The 16,963-nt window shown below is 40.4% G+C and overlaps 3 protein-coding genes across 20 annotated transcripts in view; 1 reads left to right on the top strand and 2 right to left on the bottom strand.

The window, feature by feature from the left end:
• The first annotated feature begins 1,393 nt into the window (after positions 1-1,393).
• Positions 1,394-6,173, top strand: poglut3 (protein O-glucosyltransferase 3). Its single transcript, XM_029152450.3, has 6 exons — positions 1,394-1,756; positions 2,065-2,262; positions 2,508-2,791; positions 2,896-3,100; positions 4,142-4,338; positions 5,158-6,173. The coding sequence occupies exons 1-6, from the start codon at positions 1,414-1,416 to the stop codon at positions 5,596-5,598; spliced, it is 1,668 nt and encodes a 555-aa protein (XP_029008283.1). The 5' UTR covers positions 1,394-1,413; the 3' UTR covers positions 5,599-6,173.
• Positions 6,174-7,647: 1,474 nt separating this feature from the next.
• Positions 7,648-14,961, bottom strand: rep15 (RAB15 effector protein). The gene is made up of 4 exons (XM_041071070.2): positions 11,120-14,961; positions 9,800-9,865; positions 9,201-9,509; positions 7,648-9,104 (listed from the first exon to the last, which is right to left on the bottom strand). The coding sequence occupies exons 3-4, from the start codon at positions 9,456-9,458 to the stop codon at positions 8,562-8,564; spliced, it is 801 nt and encodes a 266-aa protein (XP_040927004.1). The 5' UTR covers positions 9,459-9,509; positions 9,800-9,865; positions 11,120-14,961; the 3' UTR covers positions 7,648-8,561.
• Positions 14,962-15,115: 154 nt separating this feature from the next.
• ppfibp2b (PPFIA binding protein 2b) overlaps positions 15,116-16,963 on the bottom strand; it is a 49,661-nt gene continuing 47,813 nt past the window's right edge. For all 18 annotated transcript variants that reach the window (XM_055509434.1, XM_055509435.1, XM_055509436.1 and 15 more), the window contains one exon: positions 15,116-16,110. In XM_055509434.1, coding sequence (XP_055365409.1) covers positions 15,910-16,110 — 201 coding nt within the window. In that variant the 3' untranslated portion in view covers positions 15,116-15,909. The remainder of the gene's footprint in view (positions 16,111-16,963) is intronic.

Here is a 16,963-nt window from a genome sequence, read left to right as displayed (position 1 = left end):
ATCTGCACGGAGTATGGACTGGAAACCCCAAGGTCAAAGTGGGAAACACCTCCCAAGGTGGTAGAGAACGAGCGAGCCAAGATCCTGTGGGACTTCCAGATACAGACAGACAGAATGGTAATGGCGAACCAACCAGACATTGTGGTGGTGGACAAAGAACAGAGGAAAGCCGTAGTGGTGGATGTGGCAATACCAAGCGATGGCAACATCAGGAAAAAGGAACATGAGAAACTAGAGAAATACCAAGGGCTCAGAGAAGAACTGGAGAAGGCTTGGAAGGTGAAGGCCACAGTGGTGCCTGTGGTGATTGGAGCACTGGGGGCAGTGACCCCCAAATTGGAGGAATGGCTACAACAGATCCCTGGAATAACATCCGACATCTCAGTCCAGAAAAGTGCAGTCCTAGGAACAGCAAGGATACTGCGCAGAACCCTCAAGCTTCCTGGCCTCTGGTAGAGGACCCGAGCTTGGAAAGTGGATGAGACCACCCACGTGGGGTGAGAAGGGAGTTTTTATATATATATATATATATATATATATATATATATATATATATATATATATATATATATATATATATATATATATATATATATATATATATATTATTAGTCTAAGTACTATGCATTGTTGTTATATAGTTGATGCAATTTGGTGTTTCTAACGCCTCAATGGATGTTCTATAATTGACTGACCACTAATTTAGAGAAGATTCTGATATCTTCTAACAAATCGTAAATTGACTGTATTTATTACTTTCTGATGCAGATATAGATAACAAAAGCAGTAAATGTTTAATAAATATGTAAATAAAACACAGCAGACAACAAGCATCATACTGGTTGTACTGGGCTTGGACAGGAAAAATGGTAAATGTACTGGATAGTTTATACCAAGGGCAGAGCAGAAAAAGTCACTGACACTGAGTTTACTTATTTTATATGTATCCCTCATCAGCTGAGATAAACACAAAAAGGCAGTTTGAACCACATGTAGCACGGGAAGCCTTTATTTATGAAGCTGAAGCTGTAACAAAGTGTTGTTTCAGATCTGGCGTCGTGACATTGGTGCAAACACAACAGAGGTATGTTGTAACAGATAATTTATTTAAAGCAATTTACATGACAATTTACATTGTGATTATATAGTTAAATTCTAAAAACATACAGTCACTACAAACAAGGGAGTACGAGTGAAGTATAGGATTTGCAGGTTATGGAGGTTTTATACCGATATAGGCAGCTGTAGACATAGAAACACTGACGGTACTCTTGTTTGTTTGTTTGTTTGTTTGTTTGTTTGTTTGTTTGCAAAACGTATTTTGTAAATACGGGATTGCGCTTCAGTTCTTCTGTGTGGCATTTATGATGTTCAACCAATATTTCCGACATCTCCTGAAGGCATCACCAGATAATGGGCGTGTCCTCCGCGCCAACAACATGTCGGCTCAGGAGTTTGCGTTCAAACTTTAGACCCAGTATTTCATTTACACGTACTGCAGTTCGTGTTTGCACAACAATGGCGTGTGACCGTAGCGCAGACATAGTCCATTCTTTTAAGGGTGCTTTATTGTTTAAGTTCCTAGTTTTAGTGTCATGCATTGGCATAAATGTACCGGGTTGCCAATGTAACGCAATCAGCCCAGAGAGATGTCGCGTTTGGGGTCCAGGGCTGAAGCACGAGGCGGTGTTACCCGTGCGCTACTTCTTTATTCAGGCGGTGAATTCAAAGGGAGAAAACCTGACTGTGTCTCCAGGTAAATGACTGCACCACGTCATTACCATTTAACAATATGGCAACACCAGCAAAGAGCTGCTGAGGAGGTCGCTGGCAGCAGCTAGTTAGTTAAAGCTAAGCGCAAACTAATGTGGCAACATTTTCCTTAGAAGGTGAAACAAAGAATGAAGCCACGCAGCTAGTTTAGCAGCTAAATGTTCAGTAGTTGGACGAGTTGTATTCCGTCAAGACGAGACAACGGGGAAATAATGCAGTGCTTCGGGACCCGTTTGAGACTGCAGCTGTAAGTGCCCCGTCACTGAAACGCTTTCTACGTGTGCCGTTCAGGGACCGACACGTTCAAAGTGAAGATCCGCTCCCTGGACGTGAAGGCGCACGTCCGCGTCCACGTTCCTGCGCCTCTAGACAGAGGAGACGGCTCCTTCCTGGTGCGGTACCGGCTCTACAACACGGCACCGAAGGGCCTGGAGGTGGAAGTGCTCCACCAAGATTCTGCTGTGGCCGAGTCTCCGTACATCATCCAAGGTCCGTCACGTTTTACACGTTCACAGTCATGTGCTAGTTGTTTTCTGTACCACCAACAAGCTTATCAAATGCCCACCTTTAATTTTTATGAACTGGGAATTTAGGAAAGTATTATTTAATCTTTAATGTGTGTTATATGTGAGATCCATGGGACAGAACACACATTATTATTATTACCTGTGAATGCAGTTAGCGCTGAAGCAAAGCCTCCTCATCCAGCTCTGTGTATTGTGTTTGTGGACCAGGTCCAGTCTATCATGAATACTGCGACTGTCCTGAACCCAATGCTTCAGTCTGGAGGAACATCATGCAGTGTCCTGCGGTGGAGCATCAGATTTTGGCAGACTTTAAACCCTTTCCTACGGTCGACCTCAAGCGGCTGCGACAAGAAGTGCCTCAGAGATTCTCTAACAGAGGAGGTCTCATTCACTACGCCATCATTAACAACCAGGTGTATCGCCGCACTCTGGGAAAATACACGGACTTCAAGATGTTCTCAGATGAAATGCTGCTCTCTCTAACAAGGAAGGTAAAAGTGTGTTCTACAGATGTGAATGTTTTGACACATCTTGTAATTATTGCACATAAGAGTCATGAGAATAGTGGTTCCTGGAACATGTTTTGCTTTTGAAGGTGGTGGTGCCTGATGTGGAGTTCTACATCAATGTTGGAGACTGGCCACTCGAGACAAGGAGTGTGGAGCCTCTTCCAGTGTTGTCCTGGTGTGGCTCGACAGATACAAAGGACATCATCCTCCCTACTTACGAAGTCACACACTCCACCCTGGAGACAATGAGGGGTGTCACCAATGACCTGCTATCTGTCCAAGGAAACACTGGTATTATTTACTCACATTCTCATTTATATAGCACCAAATCTGAAAAAAACCCTACCAAAACTGTTAGATAATACACTTTACAAAGCAAGAGCTACACAAAACTATAAACAAAACAAATCCTACTCCAGTCTATTTAATAAAAAAAACAATCAATACATTTTTTTTAAAATTTTTTTTAGTTATGAACTTTAATTACATTTCACACAATACCAACAATAGAGGGAAACTCCCTCTAGAGCAGGGGTGTCCAGCTCCAGTCCCTGAGGGCCTCATCACCTTGATCAGGTGTGTCAGTCAGCTGCTGATTTACTGAACATACCTGATCTAGGTCAGTAATCAGTATTAGCTAGAGACACTGTCCTGCTGGTTTTTCAACTCTCCCTGCTCCAGCTAATACTGATCACCTTGACCAGGTGTGTTCAGTCAATCCGCAGCTAACCGACACACCTGATCAAGGTGATCAGCAGAGATAGTTGGAAAACAAGCAGAGCAGTGGCTCTCGAGGACCACCCCTGAACTAGTGGCATGTACCTAGACTTTTCTAAGTGTGATCTCTTGCTAATTCCACTGGAATTAGCAAAAGTTAGTTTTGTGCATTGATACAAAGATGTTGCTGCAACAAAGGGCACACCCTAAGTAATATTCTTACAGGCTCACACAACGAAACTACAGTTTTTGGTGTGCATACCTAGATTTTTTCCCACAGCTGTATTTGCAGTCATCATGTGTTTGTAGACTTAAGCTATGACTGATTTAGTTTTTCCCGCAGGAAAAACTAGATACATTTGAATTCCCTAGTGAGTCATGACACATCACCACCCTCTCCTCAGGCTTAACGTCTCCTTTTAGTACAATCAGAACAATGAAAGAAAATATATAAATGGTATACATGCAGTATTGTGTTAATGAGGCTGAAATGCTGGCATTCCTTTACAGTTTGTGTTCTGAATTTGCATTCTTTCAAAGTGTAAGTTATACTGGTCTTCTACTCACATTTTGTCCCCTTTGTTGGTCCTTTCTATTATAACTTCTTTTTTCCAGGGCCTACTTGGGCGAACAAAACTGAGCTTGCATTTTTTCGTGGCCGGGACAGCCGCGAGGAACGTCTTCAGCTTGTCTCTATGTCCAAGAAAAATCCAGAGTTGCTGGATGCAGGAATCACAGGGTGGTTCTTTTTCAGAGAAAGAGAAAAATATGTAGGCAAAGCACCACTTGTTGGATTCTTTGACTTCTTTAAGGTGAGATTAAAATGTAGGGAAATCTTAAAAAAATATTTATTATAACTTTTAGAAGAAGAAAATGTTGTTTGTATATGTTACTGGCCATGTATGAAATGCAGGCATTCTATACAATGCCTAGGCAAGTAATGGGTTTTATTCATTGTTATTATTGTTGTCAATTTTACTTGCTGTGTGATACTTTAGTAGTGGATTACTTTACAACCATACAGTAAAATAATTGATAGTTGTTGTTGTTGTCTATGAGGTATTAAGTAGAACTGTGCAGGAACCGTAATGTATTAATTTAAGGAACAGGATTTGTTCCAGAAGTTTTAAAATAGATGCCGAGTGTGTTGTTAATACTTTCAACAGTGAATATTTCCAAACACACAGTAAATTCTATCATTTCATAAATTTAGCAGTTTCCATACCAGCTCTAATATAATTTTGTTAACATCCTATAAATTGTGCACTTCAACTGTAGTGACTCACTTGACCACAGTTATATTATGGATATTTCTTTGAAGAACAGTTGAGTCTCGCCTCACATGGCACAATAGTGGCACTTCAGCCAGTGAGAAAAAAGATGGTTCTGGCAGGAAATAAGCTTATTGCTCAATCTTCCGGTTTGCCCTTTGGACATTGTATAGAATGCCTTGGCAATTTATGAAATGCCATGTGTTTCATATATTTATGTGTATATAGATTGAAATGTTCATATAGCCAGCAAGTGCAATGTAACAGCGGAAATAACAATGCCACTATTGTATTATGTAAGTCAGCAATGTATTTATTATATTTTAAACTATATGTTTTCTATTTTTTTTCTTCTTCTAGTACAAATACCAGGTGAATGTGGATGGAACTGTGGCCGCTTATCGTTTTCCTTACCTGATGCTTGGAAACAGTCTCATTCTGAAGCAGGACTCACAGTATTATGAGCATTTCTACAGCCAACTAAAGTCAGGCACTCACTATATTCCTGTGAAGAGAAACCTGTCTGACCTTTTGGAGAAAATCAAATGGGCCAAACAGAATGATGCCACAGCACAAGAGATCGCCAGAGCAGGTCAGTTAGCTGCCAGAGAGATACTGCAGCCTAGCAGACTGTACTGTTACTACTACAAAGTGCTGCACATGTACTCAGAGCGACAGACGGGGCAGCCCACACAACATGCAGACATGGAGCTGGTTCCTCAGCCCAATGACCACACAGCACTGTGCCCATGTGAACGTAAAAGTCAACAAGAAGAAACCAACAGCAAAGATGAACTATGATAGACCCATCCATGAGCCTTTTATTATTATATCTTTGATTATTGCTCTAATTTGCCCAAATGGTTATAATAAACAAAATAAAAATTGACATGTACTTTGTACAATGATGTGATGTGTTCATGTTTGTATAAAACCTATTACATGAGAAAGTGAAGTAATATAAAGTGATGTGAATATTGCTTTACTATTGTACTGTAACTATTGTAAGAGCTTTTCATTAGTATGTTTATTTTTCTCAAATTGTTTCTATGTATGTTTGATTATTTATTAGCTTTTTAAGGTTTATTTTTAAAGTTTAATTTTGTTTTAGTTAGTTAAAATGCTAGTTAGAATTGTACTTTGAAATAGCTACTATTTGGGCACTGCTGTGGGCACCCCATGGGTTACATATAGATGGGTATAGGACCAATGTGCACCAAGAATGGCTAATATTTTTTTACTAGAGCAAGAGGGACTGGAAGAATTGTTTGTTGTATCTTGATATTTTAGATATTTCTTTTGTACCACAGTGTATAGCATCATGTGTGTACGATTACTGCTGGCTATTAAACATAGAGCTCTGGCTCAAAAGTCTACTTCGGGGATGTTGGCTTAGGTTCCTTTTTTAGGATCTTCACACTTTCTGAACCGTGCATGTTTGCATAGTTTACTAGAGAACATACAGTACGTAATGTCAAGCTCCAGCCAGGATACAGGACTGAACCAAAACAAATGAAGAATCTACTTCCCTAATAGTATTGAAACTGGATCAGTAATCTGAAGTGACTCTTAACCATCTACAAAGGAGCTCAACAGAACCACAAGTCTGCAATAACAAAATATAAAATTTGTTTTGACAGTTTTTAAGATACACTTTTATTTGTATAAGAGTGGGGAAATTTCTCTGCTACCGCAGCAAATAATGTGCAAGTACTATATGAGAGGAAAAACAATGTAAAAATAAACATTGTTCTACACTGTAATATTGACCCATTTTCTAATGATGTAAAATATTTATTATTTATTTTCAAGTAAAACAGGAGGATCTTGTTTTTCACCTACATCTCCTTAATTTCCCATGTTATGTAATGTTGGCTGAGGTTTTCTACAGTACATATACAATTAGTGGGTTAATACTGAAACATTGGTCAGTGAATCACTGTTTGTCCTTAAGTTAACCAACGGCTCTAGTAGAGACGACCACCACTTAAGCACAAGACCCCTCTTTGTAGGCTGTGAATGCACAGGCACTGATCTCTACATTAATCCTTCCATTGGAGGGTGTGTTTGCTTTTCCTGCAGTGGGTCGACACTGACTTATCTGAGGCCTCATCTAGCCGTTGTTGTTGATCCCAGCATTGCTGAAATTTTATTTTTATTATTTTTTGCAATAATTTATTTAATTATTATTATTATTAAATTTAATTATTTTTTTTGCAGATTCAGAGTTTTCAGCTTTTGCTATTGTTTGTTGTTTTTCCTATAACTGCCTTTTAGGCTTTACAGTTTATACCTGGCATAGCTTTGAAGAGAGCTGCCCTTCCCAATTTATCAGACTACAGAGAAGATGATGATGATAGTTGCTGAAAGAGATATCAGCAAGGACAAAATGTTGCCCATGGAAATTCAGTCAAAGATTAGGTTCTTCCTCGCTGCATGTCTACTTGATGAGATCGGTCAGCAAATCAACACCGGACAGCAAGGAAGAACATTATACTGTAAACATCCTTTACACACACACTGAATCTGTGTGTAAAGGAATTAAACTATGAATGTGGATGAGCACCAACAAAACAAAGAGTCACAGAGACTCTGGTACTAATAGTAAATACTTTGAAATGTTTAAAGTAATCTTCCTGTTTTGTATGTATGACACTTCAGGTGATTGGTTGCACTTTCAGGTTTTGAATCCTTCAATTGTTTTGTTTGGATTTAAGATTTTCAAGGGTGGCCAAAAAAGAAGATTTTCTACATCAAGTATTATTGTGTCTATTGCCATATCAATACTAATATTTCTTTGACAAAAGATGAAAAAGCAACACTGTCCTAATTACACAACACACCAAGCTGTTCAATAAACTGTAGTTTTAATCAACATCTTCTGATGAATATGTAATAGGAAATGAAATATTCCATTGAAAAACGACCAAACTGCACCTAGAACAAACACCCCCTTTCTAAAAGAGCAAATGTTTGTTGCTTGTTGCTAATGTTCTTATTAGCATTTCTAGAAAACAGCAGGTAAAGTAGCTGGTTACAAAAACCTGGATTCAGTTGCAAATGTATATCATGTTATGTTTTTCTTTACTGACAGAGCTTTTCCAATAGCAGTTCACCTTCTGTCACCAATTATATTAAGTCTGTTAATTTATATAAAACTGCAGAAAATATAGTAATATATTAATTTAATGTTGTAACATATACTCAGTTTCATTTTTGGACAGTTTTTCTTGAAAATCAGATGCAAAGTAAATATTTAGTTACTGTAATATTTAGTCTTAGACAAGTCAAAATAGGAGTAGCTAATTAAAAAAATTCGAGTTGCTGCTCTAAAAGACTTTACACAAGATATTTACCCATATATGGTTAATACAGTATTCATCCTTAATTCAACATGTTAACAACTTTGTAGATACTTTGTTAAGCATTTGAACTATAGTTTAGAGACTGGGCAGACTGTCAAATATTTCGTCAGGAATAAGAAGAAGTAAAATCGCCTTTATAAAACTGGAACTGCATATACATATATGTATATGTATATATATTATGGTTATAAATATGCTTATTGCGTTTAGATATATGGTTTTTACTGTGCTTATTACTCATGCCGAAAATTCAAAGGTAAATAGTAACAAAGCACAACTTTGATTAAAGAGCAGAAATGTCTTAGAGGGAGCTGTCCTACTTCTAAGACTCATCATTGACAGATTGTGCAGCTTTAAATAATGCAAATTCTCTAACTGTTTTTGTTGTGTAGTGTTAATTCAGCTGAATTTTATCAAGAGAGTGAGAGGATCCTCCATTTTTTTGGTGACAATAGCCCTCATCATTCCTGATGGTGTATGGAAATACCTCGAACCTTTGAAGAAGCTTTCTATTAGCACTCTGTCAATTTTGCACTTCCCAATGGCTGCACCGAAGTTGTTGCTCAGGACACCATAGATGTTGCCCTTGTCGTTTTTTTTCCCAAAGAACAAGAAGAGGGCATAGCAGTCTTTGCCGATAGAAGTGCAGAAGTCCACTAATCTCTCATGCTTGGTCTTGTTTTTGGACTCGCTTTGGGCCATCTGGACAGACTCTGTAAAGGCCTCCGGTGGGATGATGTTCTCCTCAGTGTTTTCCCTTTCTGGCAGGTGCAGGACCTGTACAGCAATCTGGACTTGAGGGTTTTTGGTAGGCTTCTCTAGTATGGCCCACACCCAGTCAGCTCCCAAGATGATACGCTGCTCAGGCGTCATGGTTGTGCAATTGAAGGTGTCCGTCATGTTGAGGCTAACACTCTGGGAGATGTAGGTCATCAGAAAAACCTTGAGGAAATCAACAAAAAAAAAATTACACAAACTAAAAATTGTTGAAGATGATGAATGAACAAACGAGGGTAAATAGTTTATTGCAGTACCTACCTGAGTCAGCATGTCAGGGTTTGGGTTGAACTTGTTCTCTGGATCTTTAAAGAGAAGGTATTCCTGAGTTCTTGAGGAGGCGGCATATACGCAGTCATTGAATAGAGGTATGAAATCACTGGGCTTAGAAACAGGAGGCCTCTTCAATGTGGAGAAAATACTTGGTTGAAGAGATGTGCTCTGACTGGAGCGGGGCGGGCTGGACTTTGGAGAAGAGAATGTGGAACTAAACGTGGGTTTGCCAATGTTCTGGCCCATGGTGGACTGATAACGAACAGCAGAATATCAGATTGTTGTCTCTTTGATGCACTGGAAAAAGAATATGTATGATTCAATATGATTTGATGGGAAGCCCAAAACTAAACATATGGTTGGTAGAAGTCAAGTACCAGTATTTATAGGACAAAGGAAAATCAGAATGTCACAAGGTTTTCTGACTGTAATGTACTATTATTTTATCCAGAAAAAAACAATTGGTTTTGCACATTCAATCATTATCATTTGCTTGGCCACTGCACTACAATAAATAATGTATACGCATAAAACAATTGTTGTAGGGTCCATTTAAGATTCAATTCAATGCCAGTTTGTATACTCACAAAGAGGGGTCCGATAGTTCCTTCAGTCTCAAGTCCTACACTTTCCTGCAGCTCTTGTTCCTTGTTCTGCTGAGATACACATGTCTATGGGCATGAACATGAAATTCAGTCTTGTACAGAATTCTAAGAAGTCTAGAGATTTTTTTCTATGAAGGGGGTGGTGTCAGTGGGGTGTGGTTACAAAAGTCAACAAAAGACTCAAATTACCAGTTAGCTGTTATCAGGAGCTTAAGCACTGTGGGATAGCCCAAAGGGTTTAATGGGTAAACAAGACGCTTAACTGTCTCTTTTCACAAGTTGATGACTGGTTTGGAGCTTTTATTTAACTCGTTCATGTACTATAAAGCAATGTACAGTAGTTTAACTGCAGAATTTAAAGATCACATTCAACATTTATTCATTTCTCACTGTTTGCTTAAATGCAGTGCTTTATGTTTTTAAACTTTTACCAAGATAACAATTGAAAAAATATTTCCAATACCAAACCCATACACAGAGGCAGTTATTACTCCACTGTGTTGATGCTGGTATAGCATTTATGTGCTAGGTATTTTTTGTCCTCACATGTTGTTATCAACTTCAAATTCAAAGTTGTTACAGTATATTGTAGACTTACATCATTTCTAAATGTAAAAGCTAAAAAGGTAAATGTACTGAACTGTGAAAAGTGAGCCCTACTAACTCACCCGTAAACGAGGTATGTGTGTGGTTTAGAGGCTGTTTCCTGTTTTATTGTGTGGCACTTTCGGTTTCTAGTCTCATCCTGTTATCTCCAGCATTACTTCCGGTTATCATTACACACACCTGTCCTGAATTAATCATCACTCACCTGGGTACTTAACTTACTTTCATGTTTCTGGACCTGATTACGCCTGCTCCGTTTGCACCTAAATCCTGCGCCTCGCTGTGTTTGACCTGGACTGTCTGTGACAACGATTACTGAATCAAACCTTGATTTTCACCATCTACTTTGTGTCCTCACGCTGTGCATGTGGGTCCGATCTCTGCCTAAGCCTGACAATGTGTATGTGTACGTGTACACTCAGCCCAGCGTCACCCCTTCCGCCATCACAAACAGGCGGTTTGTCACCTTTCCCCTCTCCAAACCTGCCGGGTTCCTGGACAGGTAGTCGGTGACTGTGTTCAATCTGCCGGGCCTGTGCCAGATCTTGAAGTTAAAGGGTTGCAGATACAGGTACCACCTCATGATTCTGGCCTTACAGTCCTTTATCAAGTGCAACCAGGTCAAAGATCTGTGATCTGTCACGATAAACTCACATCTAAGAAGGTAATACTGCAAGCTTTCTGAGGGTCACTTACCCACTTGGTCTTGAACTTTGGCAGATGGCTTCCATTCCTTATTGACCTGGGGCCGAAGCTGTCCATTGCCCAGGTGATAACTCAGGCACATCGCCTCTTGTCTGGCCCACTCACACTTCCCCACATTCAACATCAACTCTGCTGCTGCAATTTTTTCCAGAGTCAAGTGCTGTAGGTGCTCTTGCCAGGTGTCACTGTGGACAACAACTTCGTCTAGATATACCACAGACCATTCCTTACATCCCTGCAGAGCCCTGTTGATGAGTCCCTGGAACGTTGCTGGCGCTCCATGTAGACCATAGGGAAGGACAGTAAATTGATAGAGCCCTATTGGCATCCTGAAAGCCATGTATGGTTTTGGCTTTGGCTCCAAAGGCATCTGCCAGTAATCCTGGCAGAGGTCCAGTGTGGTGATGGATCTGGCTCTTATCTCCAGCAGATCATCTTCCTATGTTCTCCAGCAGATCATCTACACTTGGCACTGGGTACATGTCAAACTGGGACTGGGAATTGAGTTTGCAGAAATTGATGCAGGCACACAGGGATCCATCCTCCTTCGGGACCACGACTATCAAGCTGCACCATTCACTCATTGCTGGCTCAGTCACTCCCAGTTCTTTCATCATCTCAATTTCTTTTCTCAGATCGTCCACTAGATGCTCAGGCACCCAATATGGCCCCTGTCTTGACAGTGTACTGTTGATAAACTAGATGGTGTGGTGAACCAACTCTATCTGTCCAGGCGTCTGACAAAACAAAGCAGGGAACTGGTCTAGATGTCGCTGATAATGTAGCTCACTGGTCCTATCTTCTGGACCACAGTACATGGCCCTTGCCACTTCACCAAGAGTTTGTTGAATGAGGTGCAAGTTCTCCTTGCTTGTTCCCAGTATTGCTCTAGAGGGTCTCTCATCTCCAGCTCATACTGCACGATGCCTTTCTCCTCCGTCTTGGTTGCAGAACCTTCTTCCCAGCACCACCTCAGCAGGTCCAGCGGTCCTTTCACTTGCCAGGCACCTGTACAGTATGCAGAAAGAACAAATGGCAGCCATATATCCCAGTCCCCAGTGTGTGCAACAAGCTTCCGCAACATGTTTTTCAGGGTCTGGTTCTCTGAGGATGATTGGTGGTAGTGATTGTGATGATGCCCAACTGTCAGTTTAGAGGCCCCATAAGCTGTGATGTCGGTCCCCTGGTCCGTCAAACCTAGGTATTCCTAACATGGAGAAGAGATGAACAAGGAAAGGGAGCATCTGAGGTGTAGTAATTGTGTGCAGCGGGAAAGCCTCCAGATAACTTGTGGCATAGTCACGAAAGACCAGGATGTACTGATGACCTGCACTAATTTTCTCCATTGGGCCCACAATGTTGACAGCAATCCACTTGAAAGGTTCAGAAATCACAGGAGAGTGGCTGCATGGTGCCCTATTCCATCTAGGTACAGCACTGGTTTTGACATGAGGCATGTGTTACAGTGTGTTCGCACATCAGCGAACAACGTTGGCCAACAAAACCATGTGTGCATCATTTTTTTGACCTAGATGACCGGGCCCATGGAACTGTGTGTCCAAGAGGTAAGACAAGTGGACAACAACACGTGGGCACAACAAGACATCATTAGCTTGCACATACAGAACATCATTTATTCACACGTATTTCTCATCTCACAGATTAGAAGGGTTGTCACACATGGCTTTTCTTAAAACGGCCTCAGAGTGGGGAAATGCACTAACATTTCCCAGTACCTGTCAAATACTATCCTCCAGGCTCCCTAAGCAGTGTCCAGTGTGGTGGACAGGATTACTCCTCACCAGCAGGTGTGATTATGTTCATTGAGTCGGTGGTGTTGCCGTAGAAGAAGAGCTTAGGCAGGTGATTACTATTGCAACAACACAATAGATTTACTATTGCAACAACACATCATCAGTAGGGTAAAACTAACCTGTCTCACAACAGTCTAATCCCAGCACACGTTCCCCATTAGTGGAGAGTTGAGTTGAGTTGAACAGGATTGCTGCAGATGAATCCAGCTCCATTCCTTGCTGTTGCTTGTGGAAATCATTGCCTGAGAGTATTTTGTTACGAGAGCATCTTAGAAACCGTTATACACGGTTAGTAGTGAAAAATGTTAATTATTTGCTTGACTTAAGTTTTATGTGAACACATTTAGCTATCTGATGTTTATATGCGTTTTGAGAGATTTTGCTGCTCGCACTGCTCGGCATGGCTTGTGACCATGTAAAAGCTGGATATGACACCTTTACTGGCTCCTTCCTATGGCTTTCACGTTCCCCTCCCTTGGGACATGACAGTACTCAGTTAGTTTGGCTTTCTGCAGTAGAAACACACAAGTTCCATGTCCTGTCTTTCTCCCGGATTCAGACTGTGATTGTCCACCACAAACCCCTGTCCGCCCCAACAAGAGTACGACCTTTAGAAGGTTGAGTCCGTTGACCTGTACGATGAACATTCAGATGCTGCTGAGCCAGTTCCGTTGCCTTCGGTCCAGAGGTTGGCTTGTGCTCCCAGACCCAGGTGCGTGCATCATACGGTAGCATCCTCAGCAGCTGCTGATAATGGCCTTGCCGATCTCCTCCTTGCTTTCCTGGACATACCCATCACTCATACAGGTCCTTATCTATTGCCAAGTACGCCTTCAATGCCTAGCCAGTCACCAGTGACAACTCCACTCGTCCTTAGGCCACCTCTAGGTCCTGGCCAGCCTCTCAAACTGCTAAAGGTAGCTCTCAATATCCTCGCCCTGCTGGAAAGATGGCCTCATTGGTTCAGCTTGCTGCATTGTCTCCCTCAACACAGGCATATCCGGGGAGTCTCCGTGGTGAACTGCTCTGTGTTGACCAGCGACCCTCTGTGCAGCTGGTGTTGGCAACTTAGACCGTGGACTGTGACTCCATATCAGCAGGCCCAGCTCAACTGTTCAGTGAGCGCTGCAGCGCTGGAAACAAGTCATTTACGGCAAAGGTGGAACTGAATCAGCTGAATCACTGTAGCACTTTGAGTCTGAAGTTTCACTTAAATGCAATTGATGTCAGCAAATCACCCAACTAAACAAACAACGGAGGGAGACTTTGGTAGACTACATTGGATGTAGCGTGTGGGAGAAGTATAAACAAAAGCAAGACAAGCTAACAAGCTAACAAGATGTCGATCTGAGGAACGTTAATAGAATCTCAATGAATGACGGCACTTGAGAGCTTCCATCATGACGCACCATCACAGGAAGAATACATGAGTTATAGGAAAAAGAGGGGGCTATGAAATCAACCTATGTAATGTCTCACCGATCTGTGTTCTTTTAATATTACTTTCTCCATCGGACAGATGCCAGAGTATTCCATCTGAGTGCACTAAGCTTCTGTTACAGCCCATGAGGAGCAGTTACTTGGCGAGTGAATCAGCTGCACAGGTCATTAAACAGCAGCATGCATGTGTTTGCGCTTAATGGGAAGTTGTTGATGTCAAACAGCACTTCTATTTGCAACATGGTGCTGTCTGTGATCACCATCTCACACAAGTACACATACCCATATGAAGCCATTATTGGCCACAATGTAAAATCAAAAGTATTGTATATAGCAACAATTTACAATTTGCGCTGAAGAACCACTGTACTGTGCATCGTTGATTGTACTTTAGCTGACGCTGCATACTATGCCATGTTCAAACATGCATGTCTGTGTCTATAGTTGCCATAGTGATGGTTTGCAGCCATCTACATTATCTTCAAATTGGTCGGGACATTGGCATGTTAAGTAGACATGGCAGCTACCATGATATGAAGATGATGATCAGAAAGCCAGGTTAGATGCGGATTATTGTGATCTGTGATTTGTGTCAGTCCTTCTATAGGTCATCTGATGCTCTATTGTTACATCGCGACATAATATTGATCACAACAAAAAATGAATTGTATACAGTAATAGCGTTAAATGAATACAGTTTTTAATCTGACCTTTCTAATTAAAAGAAATAATCCACTGTAAACACACGATTGTTTATTCAAAGATTTGATAAATGTTTTTACATTTGCATGGCCACATGTGAGCATTCTTTGCTGGGGAAATTTGTCTTTGCTATAAAAATAGAATTGCAGTAAAATATGAAAATAACTGTACAAAATCCCTACCTTTGAATAAAATATGCTTTGTCATGTTCTAAATATTAAATAAAATCCCTCCAATATGAATTTGCAAATATTGCACAAGTTCGAAGTTTGAGAGAACTGATTTCAATGCAGAAAATTTGATGCTGAGATAACAGGTTCACATCCAAAATCATCTAAAAGGTGGTGTACAAGTGTCAGAACAGTAATGTACAACAAGAGACATGCGTATATACTATATAAATAAGATGTGATGTGAGACCAGAAATAGACCGTGCTTTGTCCTGATGTATTAGATCATGGCATGGTCTTGAGGTCAGGTTAGTTAGTCCTTTTACTGTGTGCTCAGTGCAATCAGAATACTTTAAGTGTGCTACACTGTCTTGCTACACACTTTATGACCATCAGCTGTCATCACTGATCAGGCAGGGTTACCTAGGTGTCTCTAAATCTTTTCAAGAGTAAGGCACAGGGTTGGGCTGAGCAGGCAGTTGGATGGACTGAGTTACTAAGAGCTGCAAGCAAAGGAAGCAGGGTAGTAGCAGTGAAGCTGATTGCCTGATTGAAAGTGTGACAACATAATAAAGCTCAGTGTGTTATATATTATGGTATTGCTGTTACAGCTGTTGTCATGGAGATGGGTCAGCTCTGTTTCGTTGAGCCCCATCTAGATTCTAGCATAGTCAGCCTCTCTGTCCGTAATGGGGCTCAGGCCTCTAGCTCCACAATAGGAATGCATGTGCACACCATTTACCAAAGACTGTCCTGATGGGGAAGAGGACGACGTGATTGGACACACATAGTCTGTTGACTCATCTGACTGTCTTCTTCTGAGGTGAGTCAAGTTAGAGAAGCCCAACTTCTTTGGCTGTATAGAAACGAGAGACAGAATTTACATCTGATCACATGCATATTATGGTTTGGTATTGAATTGTACATAGACTGAAACAAAGCACAAGTAAACAGGTGTGGAGCCATCTTTTGTGGATTAGAACATTTGGTGATAGTGAGAAAAGTTTGACTGTCATAAGAGTAATGTAGCTGCTGTAAATGTGTCTTATGATCTTTCTTTGAAAGTCCACTGTGATATTATTTTAAATGTTCATGTATAAAGCCAGGAACAGATGATTACCTGGTGGAATTCAAAAACTATTTAAAGAAAGAGATGGGGATATAATTAAGGGGTTAGTTAAAGTAAGTCATGCTATACGTACAACCAAAAAAAATTTTTGTATTTCTATAAATGGTGTAAAACTATAGAATAAATTAAGTGAGGATATAAAAAATAGAAGAACTGATGTGTTTGAACATAACTATGTTATCAATTGTCACATTTCAATTAAGATAGAGGCGCACTGATTGATCAGATAGAACACTGCGGGAGTGGCGTATAAATATTAACATTCTGTAATAATTCCTTATTATAATACAATGTGATGGATGAAAATAATACTCCATGTATAGATATTGATTACAAACCAATGAATGAAAGGTGATGTCATGGGGTAGGATTATATAAGTATTGCAGGACATCATCTTACTGTATATCTTAGTGCGGTAGCTTGTCCTTGGGAGGGAAATGTTTTTTTTTTTTTTATCTGATTATTTTTTTTATAATTTGTGTTTTTTGTCCTTATTTTAATATAAGACTATACAGTATCTATCAACCAACATGTCAACAGAAATACAGAAATACTATAAGAAAAAAAAGTTTAGGTGGC

Source organism: Betta splendens, chromosome 6 (assembly GCF_900634795.4).
Source record: "Betta splendens chromosome 6, fBetSpl5.4, whole genome shotgun sequence".
In the NCBI taxonomy this organism is placed as follows: domain Eukaryota; kingdom Metazoa; phylum Chordata; class Actinopteri; order Anabantiformes; family Osphronemidae; genus Betta; species Betta splendens.
The sequence above is the reverse complement of the archived record's forward strand: the minus strand, read 5'-3'. Positions and strand labels throughout refer to the sequence as shown.

Coding starts and splice junctions, on each gene's coding strand:
- rep15 (XM_041071070.2), bottom strand. CDS start 9,458: ATGGGCCAGAACATTGGCAAACCCACGTTTAGTTCCACATTCTCTTCT. Junction 9,105..9,200: donor ACCCTGACATGCTGACTCAG/GTAGGTACTGCA, acceptor GATTTCCTCAAG/GTTTTTCTGATGACCTACAT.
- poglut3 (XM_029152450.3), top strand. CDS start 1,414: ATGGGCGTGTCCTCCGCGCCAACAACATGTCGGCTCAGGAGTTTGCGT. Junction 2,792..2,895: donor TGCTCTCTCTAACAAGGAAG/GTAAAAGTGTGT, acceptor TTGCTTTTGAAG/GTGGTGGTGCCTGATGTGGA. Junction 3,101..4,141: donor ATCTGTCCAAGGAAACACTG/GTATTATTTACT, acceptor TCTTTTTTCCAG/GGCCTACTTGGGCGAACAAA.